This window comes from Phycodurus eques, chromosome 23, assembly GCF_024500275.1.
Source record: "Phycodurus eques isolate BA_2022a chromosome 23, UOR_Pequ_1.1, whole genome shotgun sequence".
Taxonomy (NCBI): Eukaryota; Metazoa; Chordata; class Actinopteri; order Syngnathiformes; family Syngnathidae; genus Phycodurus; species Phycodurus eques.
Genome location: NC_084547.1, coordinates 390,115 through 409,758, shown reverse-complemented (window position 1 = coordinate 409,758; position 19,644 = coordinate 390,115). Strand labels below are relative to the sequence as shown.

The following is a 19,644-nucleotide window of genomic DNA, read 5'->3' as shown; positions in this document are numbered from 1 at the left end:
GTGCTGCTCTTTAGCCACTAAAGCCACGTTCCCTTAGCCGGAGCACAAGTCGGCCAAAGCCTCGGGCAACTGCACAAGCTTCCTTGACTCTCCTTTCTTCCTTTCTTTATTTCCCCCTCCTCTGCTGTTGGTGCATGCGATGATGACTTGTCCGTGGAGGGCCTCACCCACCGTCATTGTCTTGTCTGTGGCATCGTCTCTGTCTGTCTTTTTATTCCATTCCAACGTGTCTGTATGAAGACACCTGTGACCCACGCGCCATCACCTCATCCTGCCTCACACAGTCAACAGTCTATCCTAAGAGAGTAAATTGATAAAAACATATTTTTTTTTTAAAAATGGGGTCATCAAAATAAAAAAATAGAACTAAAAACACTAGTACAGTCTTCTAACAAGGGATGGGTGTTTTTGTAGTGCACTTAATGAGCCAATTTGATATTAATTGTCGCAGAATGTGGACCTGTTCTCTTCTGCCAACAGTGTTCGAACTAGATCAATAATTACCCATGCTCCTTTGTGTTCTGCAGCCAAACCAACCACCTTGCCACTTCCTTTGACCCCAGAGTCTCCAAAGTAAGTGTGAGAAGTTTTCCACATTTTCCTAGGCAAACAATTCCAATAAAAAACAAGACACAGAAAGAGATCAGAAAGAGACAGCAAAAGAGCACAGTATGGACTACAAGTCGAATCTGAGGCATTTTTGTGACTCATTTCCATGTCTTAGATCACTTTTTTCAAGCCTTGGCATCACCGACGAGTAAAACCTCTTCCTTTTTTTTGTCTTCCAGTGACCACAAGGGATCACCGTTTGAGAGCAAAACCATTGAATGCACATTAAGTGTGGAGATTGCTGGAACCCCAGGTAAGCGGACAGTTCCTCAACCTCTTTTCTTCCAGTGTTCAAGGTTCGAGGAGCATTCACGTGTCCCGAGTATTGATTAGGCTGTGGGTTTATGAGGAAAGACCTCCATCCTCCATTGCTTAAGATACTGTTACGATTCCTTTTCCAAATCTTGATACTGTCCGACTGGCCGCTTAGTTAGCTGACACATTGTAGCTAAATTATTGGTTTTGTTGGTCTAAGGAGTTATACCTCTCCATCTGTTTGCGCGTGACTGGCGACCGCATTTGCCCAAGGTCAGCACTGCTGTCCTTTTGCCTCGTCCAGTCGGTTAAGTTGCACCGGCCGCCCCTTTAAGTATTCATTTACCAGCTGTGGAAATGGCTCACTGTGTGTGTGTGCACCTTGTACTGTCCGTGTCTTGAGGACAGGGATGCTAAAACTGAACTCTAAACCTTCAACTCTTAATGTGGTTAATATTTCTTATGGTTTTACTGCATGCGTCTATTGACCCCTGAACCAGCTTCCCTATCTAGCCCAGATTTTTGGATTGAATATGAGCTGGGAAGTCATTAGCCCAGTAAAGCTCCAGGTTACTGAGCCCCCCACTTGTTCCGACTTAGGGATTAGCAGGTGCTGAATGAGACCGATGGATATAGATTCCAGTAAGCCAAGGTGGAAGCTTTTTGGTCTTTTGCGAACTAAGAGTGCAATTCTACTACAATGAGATTACGGTGGCGTAACTGATAACTCAGGCGGAAGGGGGTTCCACCTTTGAGGCAAGTCAGCACTTGAATCCTACTTGATAACTAACAGGTAGAATCTTGTGCCAACTTTTGTAGCTACTGTTGGCTGTGTGTTTTCCTGACTTCCCAATTGGAATTGGAATTGCATCACTTGCGGCAGGACCGCCTTGTGAAATTTTCTTTTGTGATTTGGTAACGATAAAAACCTTGTATTCTTTTCCCTCCAGTGGTGACATGATTAGTGTTTGTGTCTGTGCCGCATCCATCACTCAAAAGTTTGACTGAGGGAAACATATGATCTAATTCTGATTTATTTTACACGCCGCTGCTAATGGCTTCTAGTTTATGACCCTACATGCTCACTGTTTTGGACAGATGCCGCTTCATTGTGTCTATTCTTCGGCATAATTTATACATATCTGTTTCAGATACGAGAGAAGGAAGAAAAAGTGGCAATGGGCTGTTAAAAGCTTGCATGCTGCATGATAATCCGCTACGCATTCCAAATGCAACCACCTCCCATATTTACGTGTCCATGTCCTGTGCTCCCTTTTGCAAACTGCCTTTTTCCTGCCTCCTCTCATGCTGGATTTGATGCTAATAGCTGTCATTTGGTGCAATTCAGATGCGAGGGAGGAATGATGTGCAAGAAAGGTAAAGAAGAGTGGCAGAGCGTAGGTGTGTCAGGAGTGCCTGACTCTGGTATGCGAGGAAAATATGGAGGATGAGGTGGCAGACGGGAGTGAGGCAGAGGAAGAAGGCGAGAGGAGAGGAGGAAATGGGGGCATGAGAGTAATGGCGACGGCCGCTTGTGTGAGTGCATTAACAATGCTATAAAGTGGGCTCATCTCAGGACTTCCCATATAACTGCCATCTGTCTGGTTGTAAATCTGACCAGGAGTGGAGGAATAGACGGGAGGCCATGAGCAGTAGGGACATGCCATCCGAGAGGAATGATAATCAATTTGCCCCTTGTGCTTCCATTATACGTCCTCAATGTATAACAAGAACACCTTAGCGTCGGGGTTTTCTGCAAGGAAGGGTCACGGCGCTGGGCTTTCTTCTTAGTGACCATTTGTTTGGTCATTAGGTGTGTCCTCGGCAGTGGTGTTGTTGTTGTTTTTCCCTACCAAAAAGGATCGTTCCAAGGTCACTGAGGAAGGGGCGGGGGATGGCAAGCCAACCGTATTACAGCACCACCATATTAAGTTACATCAAGCATTGCATTAATCTGTCAAGATTGTAATAAAATAGAGATCAGGATTAATCATAGTGAAAGTGCATATTTTAATCAAGCGCATATCTTTGTCCACATCCATAAACTGACTTTTAGTTGAATGAAGGGAGGAAATGCAGTATATTTGAGCCTGCGTTTATTTTGTAGACTTCCATTCGCCAACTTAATGTCTCCCCCTCCCTCTGTAGGTCTGACACCACCTACCACGCCCCCACACAAAGCCAGTCAAGAGAATCCTTTCAAAGCATCGCTCAAAACCAAGTTGTCTTCATGTTCCTCCTCGGCCTTGGCGTGCAAAAGAGCAAGGCTGGTCGACTTGGGCCCCGGCCCCAACAGGAAGGGTCCTGAACAGACTGAGCTGTATGCCCAGCTGAGCAAAGCGTCCACTGTCCTCCCGTGCCCCATCACTCAACAAACGAAAGGGAGCAGTCTTGAGGAGCATTGCAGTGCTAGCAACCATAAACGGGTTCCTCCCCGTGGCTTCAGTGACCATGACTATTGTCAGGCGTCAGCGGGCACAAAGAAGAACAGCAATACGGCCGCCGGTGCCATGGCTTCAGTGGGGGAAGGTGCCACTGCTGCTTCTGTGCTTGCAGCAGGCGCAGTGGGGGACCAGCATGTCGGATGTAAGGACTCAGCCATGCCTCCATCCTCTTCACCTTCATCATCATCTTGTCCTCTAGCTAAGCGGCAGAGTTTTGCCTCTGCGATTGGAGAAGACGCTTGCGTCCGGGGATTAGGGAAGGAGTCCCTTACCCAGAACTCCCAGGTCCTTTCGCAACAGGACAGCTCATATGTCCTCACCCGGAAGCTCCTGTGCGACCAGGAAATCCGAGCTGAACTCAACAAGCACTTTGGCTACCCCTTAAAAGCTTTGTACAGTCAAAGTGAGTCAGGCAGCAAATCGAACAGGGTTGGCCCCCCTCCATCTCTTGAGGAAGAAGAGGTTGACTCCCAAAGGTTGCCTGGCTCCAGCTACCCTCATTCGGGGCTCCTGTCACTCCGCGATGAGCTTGAATTGGGTGAGGGCCGTGAGAGTCGTTTCCTCTACCCGTGGGAGGGCACCCCTCTGGACCTACTCTTTGACTGCCCCCCATGCTCTCCCTCCTGTTCCCCACCGTTGAGCTGCTCCCCTTCACGAGGCTCCGTCTCGCCGCCGTCTTCCCTCCTCCTGTCGCCCAGCAGGCCTTTCTGCTGGAGCGGCGGCGGGTCACGCTCCCGCTCCCGCTCCCGTTCTCACTCTGGCTCACACAGCTCTTCCTCAGGCTACCGGAGGCGCTCTCTCTCCAGCTCGCCTGATAGACGGCCCTCTTCCTGGTAAGTAACCCAAATGAACTTCCTCTGCCAGAACCTTGGCTGATCCCCACCCAATGCAGTTAAACAGGGCTTGGAAAGCGGCAGGGGGTCCAGTTTAGTAGCCTGATCAGTCTGTGTCAGACTGGACCAACCCTGGAGACTTCTTGAGCTCTTGTTGTTCCCAGCTTTCTCTATCTACATACTATATTTAGGTGAAAGGAGGTTGACTAAACTATCTGATCAGTTGGTGTTTACATTATTCAATTGAGTGTTCTCCCTAAAATGACACCTAATCAACAAAAGGGAATATCCTGATATGAAAGCTCCCAGGAGAGGCGCGTAGTCTGAACACTTTTCATCTCTCGAAAGAGTTTTGAGTGTCTTCCTAATATTAACACCCATCTCTGTTCCCTCTGATGCGGCTGCTTGCGTTTGATGCGAGCGTTATTGTTTTAAGCAGCAGCTGTTGTTTTTATGGCACGCTCAATCCCTCCTCTTTTACATCGCGCGGAGATGAAAGCCAAATCCAGGCTGTGGGAATGTCGTCTCAAATCCTCTTCAAAGGCGACTCCTGTCATCAGAGCGCGTGTGAGAACTTCATTTCCCATGGTTCTCTTTGATCAGCACGTCGAAGCTTTCTGTGGGGTTTCTTCGCGAGGCAAACTGAGTCTGTTGTGAGTAAATGACGTTAGTCGGCGGTAGTGCTTCTCAGTGCTGGACTCCAATGCAGTATGTTTACCTGATTACCAAAAGGTCAGTTTACTCCACGGAGCCAGCAGAGTCACTTCATTTCTGTTGCATCGTTTTGTTTTCGCTCGGCGCTAACGTACTCACGCATTTATCCAATAATAGTCTCAAGGCAATTCAATTACAGTCTGACAAGCTTCCCGAAAATACTAGGCCACGGCAGAACAGAGAGAACAGAACACTTGATGTGTTTTCTTCACATCTCTCCAGTTTGAGAATCTCCATCCTTCCAAACCAACATTCCAGGCTTCTCTTCTTCCATAATTCACAGTCGTTCCTCAGCTTCAGTAATGAAGCATCTGAAGCTTGAGGAGTGCAGGGCAATTTGCTCTTTAGTTACGCCAACCAGATTCCCTTATTTCGCCAACAAACTGAATAAGTTTTTTTGAGCAGTTTTTTGCATGCAAAAATCTTGTTGTTTCATAGATCTCTTTACCACCCCTACAGGTGTCGCCACAACAATGAATTGAGCACTTTCCGTTCCAGGAGTCATAAGAGCCCGCAGCCGCAGACGCGATCTCCTCTCAGTCGCAGGCCAAGGTGAGGCGTTTAATTTAGTTACGCTGTGTCCGTTAGGAGCATGTCTGTCAACAATACTGAAGGTGCATTACAATTATCGAAATTCACTGAAAGCACCACAAAAGAATTTGATACGAACGGATGCTCGTGGTGGTGTTATAATGCTGAATCAACTTTGCGCCTGTGAAAAGGCAACGATTTGGGAACCTGGGGTTCAAGTAGAGTGACACCATCACTGCGCTCCCAGCTGATTTTGGCACCCATGTGCCTAATGACACCCGACAAGGCTGAGAGTTACTCATCAGCGCAGTGTGGGTGATGTTGCACTTCCTAGGCAGAAATAATGGCATGTGAAGTTTTGCTGACAGATGCAGCTACCCTGGTCCCTTTGACTTTAGAAACTAGACTTAACTAAGTTTTTTTTTTTTTTTTTTTTTCATGGAAATATGGTTGCCAGAGATGTTGCTAGAGAGGCACCGAACCATCAAGTCCTTTCATTTGGATTCCCTTTGAGGATCAGAAACTACATGTTCCTCCTCAGGTATGACAGCTACGAGGAGTATCAGCATGAGAGGCTGAAGAGGGAAGAGTACCTTCGGGACAACGAGAAGCGGGAGTTCGAAAGGGCCGAGCAGAGGGACAGACAACGACAGAAAGCAATTGTGAGTCTATTTCCATCCCATCCCCTCGTTCACCATTATGGCAGCTAATGTCTATAAAGACATTGATGCATGGTCTATGAAGACATTTTGGTCTTTCTTTAGGACACATGCAAAGTCAAATGCCAGAGGACTTTTGTCGAGTTTGTGTATTTTTGGATGTCTTTTAAATTAGTGAAGGACAAAGCACAAAAGGATCTCTGTCAAGGAAGTTGGGGCTTGGTCAATTGCCAGTGAAGCGAAGAAAATCCACGTTTTGGCCCTGTCGAGTCCGAACGAACCTGGCATTTCAGGAGACAATGGCGGCATCAGCACCAAATCACTACGTCTCTTGTCTCCTTCAGACAGGGTGAAGCCAGCAAAGCAACGCGTCGACCGCCCGTCGATAAAGAACACATTAAACGACGCGCTAATGCAAACTTGGCCGGCGCGGAGACAAACAATTACCTCTCACACTGTCAAACAAGTTTTAAGAAGGCAGAGATGTGAGAGCATCTCTGTCCGTCTGGCTGCTTCTCTCCCACACAGGCAGCCCTCGGGGGTGCCGTCAAGAAAATTCTGCCTATTTATCAGTTGTCAGCAACTAAACTCCTAATTCAGCATTTACTTGTCCGTCACGGACAGAACCCAAGCATGAAAGAGAGGCTACAAAGTATAAATCTGTAGTTAATTTGGATTTCTCCTGGGGCGTCGGTGAAGTTTCAGTGTGACACCTGATTTACATACTGTATGTCACAAGTACCCTTAAGACGCCACTCACCATCTCAACAGGCCTCCGTCGGATCGCTACAGTGAAGTAAATGAAGGAATAAATAAATAATGTGCCTTGTACGCCGTGTCCTGAGGTGTGTGCGGTGTAAAAATGATTAGCGGATGCAATTAAACTCTTCAAAAGATATAATTGCAGCCTGGTGCAGTTAGCGGCTTCATTATTCCGCTTTGACCCTCACGTCCTCTGAGGTTCAAGAAAATCTGGGTGTTTCTGCCTTGTGGGTCAATATGTTAGGGGTGTAACCATGTGTATTTTCGTATAAAAAATGTTTTCCTTCGCGCAGTATCACGCTCAAGCCACATGCTACTATCTAAACAAGTCCACTGCAGATCAGCTTGCGGATGACATGGCAGCACATCAAACCCAAAATAATAACAAAATAATCATTTTTACCAACTCACCCATTTATTTCATCCAATTCATTATTTCTTTTATTGCATTTTGCACATGTCAACATTTTAATTTGCTCACGATCCTCATTTGTTTCCTTATCTCTTTGTTTGAGATCATGCCAAAGAGTAGTATTCCAATTTCGGTATGCACTAAAATGACAGCAAAGTATTGTCTATTCTATTCTGCAAACTGTTCAAAACGGTTTCTGTTGCATTTGTTGGAATTCCCCCTCTCCCCCCCCCCCCCCCAAAAAAAAAAAGACAAACTGTTGATGTTGCACTGTCTTAAACAGAAAAGATTCCTTAGATTCCTCAACCATTAAACTGTCAGTTTGAGAACTCAATCAAACAGATGCTTACTGATATGAGGCTGAGTCACCCAAAGCTTTATTTTTAGACTTGGATGAAGAAGAAGCACTCGCTGAGTGAAGACATTGCATCATTTGATAACAATCAGTCTCCCCCGTTGGTTGATGTGTTGCACCGAGAGGAAGAGGAATTGTAGTGCCACGGCAGACCGGAGGCGCTTTCCCCATACAGCTCTACCAGATAAGCGAAGGCGAAGCAAACCAATCACAGAGGAACATACTGGATAAGACATTTGCGGTGGGCAATCAGGGCTAGTCCATTAGGGATGGTGAAGGAAGACCAGAGAAAAGGGGTGGGGGTGAAACAGACAGACTAGCGCCCCTTTTAATCACCTGCCTCTTGCTCTGTCTTTCTTGTTAACGAGCAGGAAGAGAGACGGGCGGTGTACGTGGGGCGAGTGAGGTCCGACTGCACCCGGACCGAGTTGAAGCGGCGCTTTGAAGTCTTTGGCGAGATTGAAGAATGTGCGGTGAACTTGAGGGACGACGGGTAAGCCCTCCACTTTTGCGTGCGTCCAAAAGTCAACAGATGTGCCAGTTTTACCCGTCGAACGTGACTTCATGTTCTCGACAAAAGACAGTCATGTTCCAGACTCAAGTACTTCGGTCTAAGGAACTGTTTCTACTGCTGTCACGATCAAATCTTTTTAGAATCGATTATCCTATAGATATTACGGCGAGTACTTGAGTAATCACCGCCCTCACACCCCCTCCCCACCCCGCCAAAAAGTTTTTTTTTTTTTTTTTTTTTACTACTAACATGCATTTTATTCTTATTTATGAGGGCTGGACTTCTATCCTTAAAACTGCGTATGTTGGTACATGGTGTATGGTAGAAAACCTAAATCAGCCTTTGCTAGCATTTGCGATTCGCATTAGCGCCCTCGTGATTACCATTTTAGGTTTAAAATAATAAGTAAATAAAAATGCTAACTACCATTCAGCTCACTCATACGTCATGTTATATGTACATTACACCTCTAACAGTGTCTTAAAAATCACTTGTACACACTCCTCTGTCGTTTTTGGCAAAGTTTATCAGTGGCCCATTACCGCGTCTGTTTGCAATAAATGTCCATGTGAAACTTTGGTTCCAGCCGCGCAAACGTGGTTCCGGATGAAACCTTTCGACGCAGAAAGTAGACTTATGAGTTATTCAAATTATTATTTTATTTTATTTTATTTTTTCTATCCAAACATGTCCTGTCCCAACCTTTCCTCAACGGGGTGTCGCACTGCCTTCCCAGTCCGCATATCAATAAAATCCAACTCCTATGTTAGTTATTGTTGTCTTATACGGTTGTTATGCGGATGCTATCTTTGGAGCCACTTTCATTGATTCTCTTTTGCATATAAATAGGGTGTCTAAGACAAGGCCGTTGAATTACCGTTGCCCTCAGCGTGCCGCTCTGACTCATTCCTTTTGTATCCTTGACCACGCAGGGACAATTTTGGCTTCATCACATACCGCTACACGTGCGACGCCCTCGCCGCCCTCGACAACGGACACACCTTGCGGCGGTCGAACGAGCCGCGCTTCGAGCTGTGCTTCGGCGGACAAAAGCAATTCTGCAAATCACATTACACAGACTTGGGTAAGTGTGCAGCGTTGTTGTTGTTGTTGTTGTTACCCACCCCCCCACCCCCACCCAGACCCCACCACAACACACACACTTACCCCAATCCCAAACCCCTGGGGGCAGCCTTGTATGTGCACATGGCTGCGAGGACTGTCAGGAAAAAGAGGAGATGGGAGGCGTGGAAAAGGTTTAATACGGCAAAACAAAAAGGAGATGCAGATAAAAGGAGACTCAGCTCTGTGCTGGCAACAATTCCTGCATCGCCCTCAACGTGTCCGCTGGGCATTGACTGCTCAACAGGGTCAGTTCGAGTTCAGAGGTCTGTTTGTGAACAGCTAGCTGCAGGAAGGAACTGATGTTGGATGCTCGTTGGCCTGAAAACACAGGGAATGGGACAGCAACCATGGAGAACAATCACATGAAGTCAGTCAAAACAGTTTTTTTTTTTATTTTTTTTTTTTTTTTTTTTTTTTTTTTTTTATTCTCGCCTTTGTGAAATTTCAAGCAAGTGTTTTTCTGCCAGGCATTTGCGAAGTGTGAATTTTAGCTAGGTGTTTGTGAAATTTCAAGCCAATGGATTTTATGTTCTCCCAATTGGGTAAAATGGATTCATAGACCGTGCTACTCATCACAGTTTTAATGTGAAAATGTTCCGATTTTGTACATGACTTGAGCTCTCCACGTGGGTGTGCCAACCTTTATTGTGCATTTATAATATTCAGAGGATGCCAATAGGATACCTTGTCTCGTTCCGTTGTGAGGTTCTCAGGGTGGATCAATCACAAACAGGGGAGGTTATCCTAATAAGTGTTGTCTCCAAGCCTATTTGTGTCATTTTTGTGTCTGTGTGTTTTCACAGAACACTGTCCATTAGTTAAAAGTAGAGCACCAGGGTTATTTTTCATCCCTGAAGGTGCACAGCATGACACAAACGCAGCCGTCGGCCATCGCATTAGCGTAGCTCACGCCTGGTATCTCCTCTCGCTGCCGTGGTCAGCCCCATTTCTCAGCGTGTGCTGCTGGGTCCCTTTGGGGGCCCCCATTTGTTGGAGCTGTCTGTTGCCAGAGATAAGCTAGAGCCTACATATTATCTGTTCCATCGGGAAAAATAGGACATATGAGAGAGTGGAGGCGTCAGTATAAAAATAGACACTTTTTTTCCAGCACATCCAATCCAAACATCAGGATTTTTGTGGGGTTTTGTTGGTCTTGCCCACACCGTCCAAGGCATTTGGGGAGAAAACACATTGCAAACACCCAAATCGAGCCAAGATGAAATATCTTAAATGGAGGCAAAATATGCTTGTTGTTTGTCTGCCAAGATATTTTTTCTTACCCGGCAGTTTTTTTGTGTGTAAGACCATTTCATTCCCCCCCCCCCCTCCATGCCTAGGCCTGTCACAATAATTACTATATCGACTCGGTAAATAAAATGGACATGATAGTTTTTCCGGACTCGATAAATTGTCATTGTTGTGGTACGCAGCTCACTCAGTGAGCTGACAGCTGAGTCATTAACCGCTAGTTGAGCTCATGGAATGCCGGTGGACCGGTGTTGGCTCCGTCCAATACGCCACAGCCTCGCTCCATGTGCAGCGCGTAACACACAACAGACACGTAAGGGGAACTTAACTGTTTATTATGTTCGCTGGCCCGCGAGCTAAACGGCTAAACAGCTCGCTCCACCGCAGCGACGTTGTTTAAAACATCAGTGCCTCGCTCCGAGCAGTTGTGTGCGTTAGTCCCCAATTAACACACACACGGGAAAGTTAACTAGCATGTTCACTAGCCTGCAAGCTACCGAGCTAAACATCTTAATTATTCAAGTACCTGCCCACTTTGTTGTTGATACCCACCCACTCAACTCAGCTGAAGGGCAACACGGCTCTCAGCTGCCACCGAGCCATACAAATGCAGTCTATAAAGGATACACATGTTGCGTTTTACAACAATGCTTAACTATATTTACAATTTGTAATGCAGCAGTGGATGGAATGGCAAAGCTTCTGCAGTCATTGTCGCAAAAATGTGCACGAGCGATGAACGTGATATTCACGTGAATGGAAGCGGAGGACGAGAGTAACCTCAAATTATCGCCCTCTCTCTTTATTTTCACCCACATCCCTTTTCATCTTATGTTCCCTATCAGTGGGCCAGCGATCCAGCACTTGGTGAATATTGCTTCGCAATGATAGTAATACTCCACATAGAAGGATCCGGCGACGTCGCGATGAACACTTGCCCCCCCATCCCCCTCCTAAGCTACAAGATGATCTATCGCAAGGACCAATCAATACAAAGCCGTTGACCATATTTAAATGAAGTATTAACAGCAATCCAATCAGAGCAAAGCTTATTTACGTATCAAATATGAATGCGCCAGGCAGAAAAGACAAACTCGAATTGCTTAAAAAAGGGGACCCTTGGCAAAACCGTATAAAAGGATGTCAACGAATTTTTTAAATGATGGAATGCAACCTATAATAAGCTATTATAACTTATTATTATAACTAAGTACGATAAGCTCAAAATAAGAAATGCCGTCATTCTAGATGTAATATAATGACACTACTTTTAGGAAATTGTGTGTGGTGTTTTAGGCTAGCTTTGTTTATTTGTTTTAAGAAATATATATATATATTTTTTTTTTAAGCCTAGATTTTGCAAGTAATGCATATTGTAAAATGTGCAAGTTGAACAAGAAGTGGTGGACCTTGCTGCATGGATCCTTTATCCCGGCCACCTGTTGCTAGGTAGACTTGAAATGAAAAGGAAAAGTGTTTTGGGTTTTAATGGTTAACTTGGCGCTCCGACAGCAGCACACTCAGGGAATCGCCGGCGCATTTTCATCTTGTCCTGACTCTGTATTCATTGTAAATGGTCATTTTCCCTTCCAGACTCTCATTCGGACGACTTCGACCCCACATCCACCAAAAGCAAGTATGACTCCTTGGATTTCGACAGCTTGCTGAGGGAGGCCCAGCGCAGCCTGAGAAGGTAACCCGCTTGTGGCTCCATGCCTCTCCCCCCACCCCCGAGGAACTTCTGATACCTCACTCGCGTTTTTTTTGTTTTTTTTTTTCCCCCCCCCTGACGACGCGACACTGAGAAGTTTTACACTCGATATGTGGTAGAGTATTTAAGAAGAGTAAGTCTACAGACCTCTTATCTATGAGAATATATCCAAAATGAAGTTTACATGAACATAACTGCTGAAGAGCTGAGGAAGCGACTTCTGGGAAAGCCAGTGAACCCTCAGAACCTGCTGCGCGGCTTTGACTGCTGTAGAACCATAAAAGAAGGGAGGGGGGAAATAATAATAATGAAGAATGCAAAGCACTACAATACCCACAATTCTTTGGAGGGGATGAAAACAGCCAGCTTGTTCAGCCAGATTGATTTATTTTGCTGTTGATTTTGTTTTTTGTCGTCTTGTTTGGATCTGGTGTTACATTTCAAAAACAAGCGTTGAGGGAATTGTATCTCTTATTGTCTACATTTGAAAGAGAACTGTAGTTGTGTATTTACAAATAACTAAAAGGAATATTTTTTATTTTCATGTACATACGGGATAGAAAGTTATTTGTTACAGCTATGCACTGTAAAACGCAGCCTTTTTTTAAAATGCGGAGAAAACATTTTCTTAATTCCGAATGTCGATGGATGTCGATAGTAATTATGATACTGTAAAACATACTGTACGCCTACATGATGTTTAGGAGACATATAATGATTGTAAAAAAAAAAAAAAAAAAGGCAAAAAAAAAGAAAAAAAAACTGAAGTGGCCGATTGCTATTTTTTTTTAAGCATGTGAACAAACATTTTTTTTATTTTTTAAGTTATTCAGTCAGGTTTCTCAATCAGTGTTTTTCTCCAATGTGAAATGCATTTTTTTACAAATGTTTTTCATGATTATCAAAACAAAAGACCTAATTTTTTTAATTGATTATTTCTAAAGCAATCACAATATATTGTGTATATATTATATACGACGTATGTGTGTGTGTATGTACATATATACTTGTATATGTATCTGCAATATGGTTTGATTTTAGTGCTTTGTATGGTTGTCATTGATTCAACACATGGAGAGGATGATGCATAGGAATCTTTTCAGTCAGCGGAAAAATGCATATTTATGTATTTATTTTCATATTTGAATCAGCAATATTTATGGCCTCCATTTTACGTGAGTTTATTTAATTTTTTTTTTTTTTTTTAATTTCATTTAACGCTCAATCACGAGACAGGGTGTCCAATAATTTCGAAGGTAGGGAATAATACGACCTTCTATGCCTTTTTCCGAAACAATCAGTACCTTCATCTCGTTTCATTTCATCGAGTCCGCAGCACTTTCTTGCTTTGTTTTACTCCCAAGTAAAACAGAAAGCAATAAACGGGGTTTCTTTGCAGGAATTTCGCGCCGCTCTTAAAGACTTTGTTGCGTCTCCACTCTCACTCGATTATGTGAATGCCAAACAAAAAGTTTACAGTTTCCTTTCTTGAATTTAAAAAATAAAAAATAAAAAAAATAAAAAATAAAAAAAAATCTTTTGGAAGAAAAGACAAAAACATATACTACTGATATTATTCGCAGTAATAACAAAATGAGTAATAATAATATAAATAAAAAGGGGAGAAAATATATAAAAAGCAATAAATTATTTTTCAGAATTGTATTTTAACGCTGATTGTTGTGATATTTTTTGGTCTTGTTTTTTAATTTATTATTATTATTATTATTTTTTATATTTTTGACCCATTACCCAGTCGCTGTCGCTGTGACGTCAGCGCCCACGCGCTGGTCCCTTTAAGATATCTCTGTGGCGGTTAAATGCACGCGTTACCTTCGTGACATCCATGTGTGGCAAACTCCCGACTTTTTTTTGCGCGTGTACAACCGTGTTCGACGTGGACGTGTTCATCGTTTGGTCGTGCACGTGGCGGATAGCGAGAAGGTGCTGACAACACGGCGGAAACAAACAAAGGGAGAACACAAGAGAAGAAAAAGTGTTTCCATCCATTGTTTTCTTTACGTTGGCTGTCCTGTGTAGCGTTTGAGTAATGGTGTCCCGTTTAATAGATGTGTGGCTTTAATCATTGTAATAAAACTGCTTTGTAAATGGCCTAGAGTAGCAATATATTAGAGCAATTTTTAATATCGTGACCTACCGAGGACTTTGCCACTGCTTTGTCGGGTAATCATGTTTTCTTTGGAAGGACAATATGTGCGAGTGTGATTTTAGCCAGGTGTTTGTGTGTGGGAATAAAGTTGTGCGTGTGTGTGTCCTGTCCACGTTGCCTTACCAATGCCTTTGTGGTTCTACCTATTGTACGAATTTCTTGTGAATTTCATTTTTCATGTGCAATTTTCATCAGCCTCACCATGCCAATAAAGGGAAAAATGTGACTTTTTTTTTTTTTTTTTTTTTTTTTATATAAACATAGTCCTTACTATCTCTGCTGTGCATATGCTTTTTTTTTTTTTTTTTTTTTTTTTGGCCCGCACCCAGGCATCAAGGATTGAAACCTGACTGGAGAGGAATCCTCTCTGAAGTTTGAACCGTCCCTCTTTGGTATTCCGATCACCTGGGAGAGAACGCCGCCACAGTCTGTGTCCACAACTTGACTGAGCCTGCGAGTTAATTAAAACGTCCGAGCGAACCATTTAATTAAGAAGAGCGAGTCAGTTGATAATGGACATTTCTGCCTCGCGCAGGAGGCCGGAATCACTTTTGTGCTGCATTTCTAACATTTGAAATCCCACCACCCCCATTACACACACACACACACACACACACACACACACAGATTGGGTGTAAAAATAAATCAAAAGCAGTCAAAACGCGAACCAAACAAACAAATATATTGAAAAATGTCTTTTGGTTTGCCCCCTTTTTCCTCATTCTGCCCAGCAGAAAATATGGGGGAATGTGCATTAAAGTTGAAGGGCCATGAGGGTGTGATTGTGTTTATTTATTTATTTTTTATTTTTATTAAGGCTGCTGTTTAGCCTTGGAGGAAGAGAGGCGACTGGCTTTCATTTCAGCGGGAGGTCTCCACACTGCTTGCCCTTTCCATGTGATGAAACCGTTCCTGGAAGTCTATCATCTTTCAGTCCCCCCCCCCCCATATTTCGTTCCATCACAATCACATAAAAACGTGGGGGAAAAAATGTTGGTGCCCTTTCATCCAGAATGCTAACTTGATCGATTTTACGGACCCCGATTTAACGGACGTCAGATTAAACGGATCAAAAAAGTGTGTCCAATTGGGACTCAAAATCACCCCTTCCATCCACCAGCTTGCTAAATCTGGATAGTCATTTTGTACTGCACTGGGGTGTTTTGAGGCTATGAAAAAAGTACAAAACAATTTTGTACTGTTCTGGTGTTTTACGTCGCAAACAAAAGTGATTCAATTTCACGGACAATCGGATTTAACGGACGGCCCCTCCCCCCGATTAGTCCGTTAACTCGAGGTTCCACTGTTCAGATACAGAACTGTAAACAATTCCGTTGGATTCCAGAGTGGTCATCCACAAGCCTCCCTTTCGAGTTTACTTTGTGACCCGTGCATGAACTTTTTAATCTACTGTATTTTTAAGTTTAATTTTTTTCCCAGCTGATTATGTCTGGCCAAAAATGGAGGACGGTGGTGTCAAACCTTGTCAAGCGGTTGTCCAACGTTGAGCTCCAAACTCAACCCTTACTGAATAGGCAATCATCGGTCCACAGAAACGCAAGAAAATGATTATTCAACAATTATCGATGGCTTTTTTTTTTTTTTTTGGTAGTACATTGCGTAATTTTCAACCCAATTTTGAACCCTTTCATCTTCGTTCTGTTTTCTTCTTCCGAGTCTTTTTATACCACCTTATGGGAGAACGATAATGACAGTGCTATTAAAATTGCAATCTCCCCACGCGACATTCTAGTTTCAGCACTTTCTGCCATTAAAGAGTAATGAGGAACAGAAGGGCAGTCGTCTTCTTTCTCTTTCTAAACGATCAACTTTGGGGACCGGATGTATTCTTTCGCTGGATAATTAATGGCCACTGACAAATGGCGCTTGATTGAGGGACTCATCCTTGAATTTTCAATCACCATCTGCTGTGCGGCGCCAGCAAAAGGGGGGGAAAAAAAAAAAGTTAATTACCTCGAGTGTGCCCGAGACGCAGCGTATTAATTAGGAAAAACAACAACAACAGGATTGCGATGTTTTACTCTTGATGTTTGTAGGTTTTGTTGATGGATGAGCACATGGAATGAGATCGAGGAGGACGCTAACGCGGCACGCTCACCTCGCTCCTTTAATCGTTACGTGGGCCTCCGGGCCAATGGCGGCCCGTTTTGGGGAGGGACGTCAGCTGACTCCTGATTGGTGCGGCATTCGCACCGCATATCATCGCTAACTCTTTAGCAATCGATGACTTGCATCAATAACAATTGCAAAAACACCAACGTCCATGACTTCAGCACTTAATGGATTGGTTCAAAGTCCTGACGAATTAAATATGCCTGTTTCCGTCATACAAATGGGTCATTTCGAGTTTTATTAAGGAGCGGATAGGAGACTTGCACGCTGAATAAAAGCGTGTCGGGAGATCTAACTGATGAGCCTCATTACGCAAACATGTATACACGGGCCTCACTTGACAAATGCGCGTGTGCAGTTTTGAAAACCGAAAAAGAAAAAAAGTCTTTTAGAGGACCTATTGAAGAGCTCGAATGTGTAATGTGATTTTGACGTAACACTCCAAAATCTTAATAGCATCTAAAACAACCAAGAGAAATGTTGCCTTTACAAAGATAATGATTATAATTGCAGGAGACGTTGGGTCAAGATCTGTTTCCAACTTTGCTAGCATGTACCACCCACAAAAAAATGGCAAAAACTCAAATGTTTCTCAACTTTGTTTTGCATTTCTGTCGAGTATATGTTGACTAAATTTGGTAGCAATTGGACAAAATCTCCTGGACAACTTTGTCTACGGAGGACCCAAGCTAATGGCCAAATTGTCCCTGAAATGGCCGCTTCAATCCAAAGTAGCAGACTTTTCATGGCTTCTTGAGACATTTTTTTTTTTTTTTTTTTATATCTACTTATAATAGACATGCCTACCAAAATTCATGTTCCCAAGTAAAATTGGCTCCAAGGGCTGAATTCTTTTATCTCCGCTGATGAGTTTTGTGTTTCCTGGCAAGTCATCGAACTTTGCCAACGTGTTCCGCCGACATGGAACGATGAAAACGCAAATCCTTTGTAAATTAATGTCGCCTATCCGTCTAGTCTACATGGGTCAAAATTTAGCAGCACTTGGACAAACATGCACGCATACCTACCAAATTTCAAGTTAAAACTGGCCAGTTTTTGGCAGTCATTCCTGCAACCACTGCATGTACATAGGAAAAGAAAAGATTTTTTTGGGGTGTATTTTGAATACTTGAAAACCCTCTCAGTCGTAAAACCACTTGCAGGCGGGCTCTGACCTCCATCCGGAAACCACTTCCTTTGAAATTCTAAAGCCGGCCATCCCGCTCCGTTTCCTCACGTCATCTGCGAAACGTCCCGCATTTGTTGGATCGAGGCGGCGCCATAATGGCTCCGTTCAAGCATTCTTGATGACGGGATGGTTGGAAATGAGAGTGAACCTGAGAGCTCTCTCCATTTATTGCCCTCTTTTTATTTATTTATTTATTCCCAGTCTAAATCCAGTTGCAGGCTACTTCCTGACTCACTCCCGCTCTCTTCCCAGACCGCGCTTTGAACCCCCGGCTCATCACGCCACACTAGATGGGCCGCATTGGACAGTTATTGTTTGTTTGCACTATTTATGTCAATGTACAGTCTGTGGCAAATGGCACCATAATGTAATCAGTCATTCTCGCTGTCCCTCTCGGCCGTCCATCAGGCTAATGATGATCCTGCCGTAACTGTGAGAAGTAAGGCAGCCGTGATCTCATTCCTGTTGTCCGGAAAAAAAAGTCAACAAAAAGACAGAAATGGCCCTTCCAGGAAGCTCCACCTCCCTCCTCTCGTCAGACCATCCAATCCCTTAATAGTCATACAGTATCCAAATCCATCATCTTAATCCTGGTTTTGTTGGCGCAAACATGTCAAATCTTGTGTTGGAACTGTTGTTTTTTTTCCTGTCCGTCACAGTGCATTAAAATGCACGGACAGAGGAGCTCTAATTACCGGGCAAAAATAGCCGGTGCATGAATCCACGTTGGAGCTAATAACGCAATTAAAGTGCTGTTTGGAGCGCTTGGTAATCTTCTGTGACAAGGCTTACAATTCAATTAACCCCCAGTTTTAGCACTTTGTTTCAACTTCCTGTGAGGCTAATTTGCTTCCAAACTTACTTGAGTTGCTTTAAGGAGGCCCCGAGAGTTTGAGAGTTTGCTGCTCTTTGTGTCACGCGAGACGATTCGCTAGCCAAGAGCGCATTCAGTTGTGAAAAGCAAGTCTGAAAGACACTGGAACCTTTTGACCTCAGCTATAGGGAGAGCAGTTTGAGCATTTACAGTACAGTGGACCCCAGCTATTCGCGAGGGATAGGGAATGGGCTTGACAGTGAATAGCGAAAATCTGCGGGTAATTGACGGCCATTGTAATTGCATTGGGGGGGGAAAAAAACATTTATTTTTTAAACCCCACAAATTATTGATTAAGCGGGAATAAACCATCTCTAAGCGTTTTGGGGGTCAGTTAAAACCCCCAAAAAGAAAAAAAAAGAAGAAACAACAAAACAAATTGGAAGACAAAAATCGATGGGAAGGTGAATCCGTGGGTGCCGAATGGTGTGTATGCGGGTGTCCACTGTAGTCTATATTTTTGATATCCAGGTACTAGTGTGCTTGTTGTCCTCACTAATAAGAGAATTCAACACACTAGTAGAATGACTGTGTTTTACTAATGATGTTTTTTTTCGCTACTATTGCCACTTTTGGCCTACTGGTATGCAATTAAACCTTACTAGTACACTACTATGTTGCACTAGTTGGCCTGTCACGATAAAAAAATAATTTCAGACGATATATTTTCCCAAAAACTGTCACGATAAACAATAGTTGTTTTTCTTATGCCTCTGAATTTATGAAAACCAAGGCCTACCCTTGAGCTGCAAGACTGCGTGGTTGGTCCCCCGAAGACGAGTCCCTCACCTGTCGATCAAATTTAGGCTGCCGTTCAGTGTACTTAACTACTGGCGGAATAACTCGTTAGCTCACGAGTTAGCGAACATTATACTTTCCCGTGGTGTGTTAATTGGGTACCAACTCGGAGCGAAGTTTTAAACTACAACCCCAATTCCAATGAAGTTGGGACGTTGTTAAACAGAAATGAAAAACAGAATGCAGTGATTTGCAAATCATGTTCAACCTGTATTTAATTGAGTACACGACAAAGACAAGATATTTAATGTTCAAACTGATTAACTCTGTTGTTTTTAGCAAATCATCATTAACTTATCATTTTATGG

General features: G+C 43.6%; 1 protein-coding gene across 3 annotated transcripts in view; it reads left to right on the top strand.

Annotated features, from left to right (window-relative positions):
• ppargc1a (peroxisome proliferator-activated receptor gamma, coactivator 1 alpha) overlaps positions 1-14,553 on the top strand; it is a 34,642-nt gene extending 20,089 nt beyond the window's left edge. For all 3 annotated transcript variants that reach the window (XM_061669510.1, XM_061669509.1, XM_061669508.1), the window contains exons 6-13: positions 528-573; positions 789-862; positions 3,013-4,141; positions 5,315-5,407; positions 5,928-6,048; positions 7,946-8,067; positions 9,021-9,172; positions 12,055-14,553. In XM_061669510.1, coding sequence (XP_061525494.1) covers positions 528-573; positions 789-862; positions 3,013-4,141; positions 5,315-5,407; positions 5,928-6,048; positions 7,946-8,067; positions 9,021-9,172; positions 12,055-12,158 — 1,841 coding nt within the window. In that variant the 3' untranslated portion in view covers positions 12,159-14,553. The remainder of the gene's footprint in view (positions 1-527; positions 574-788; positions 863-3,012; positions 4,142-5,314; positions 5,408-5,927; positions 6,049-7,945; positions 8,068-9,020; positions 9,173-12,054) is intronic.
• The last annotated feature ends 5,091 nt before the right edge of the window (positions 14,554-19,644 follow it).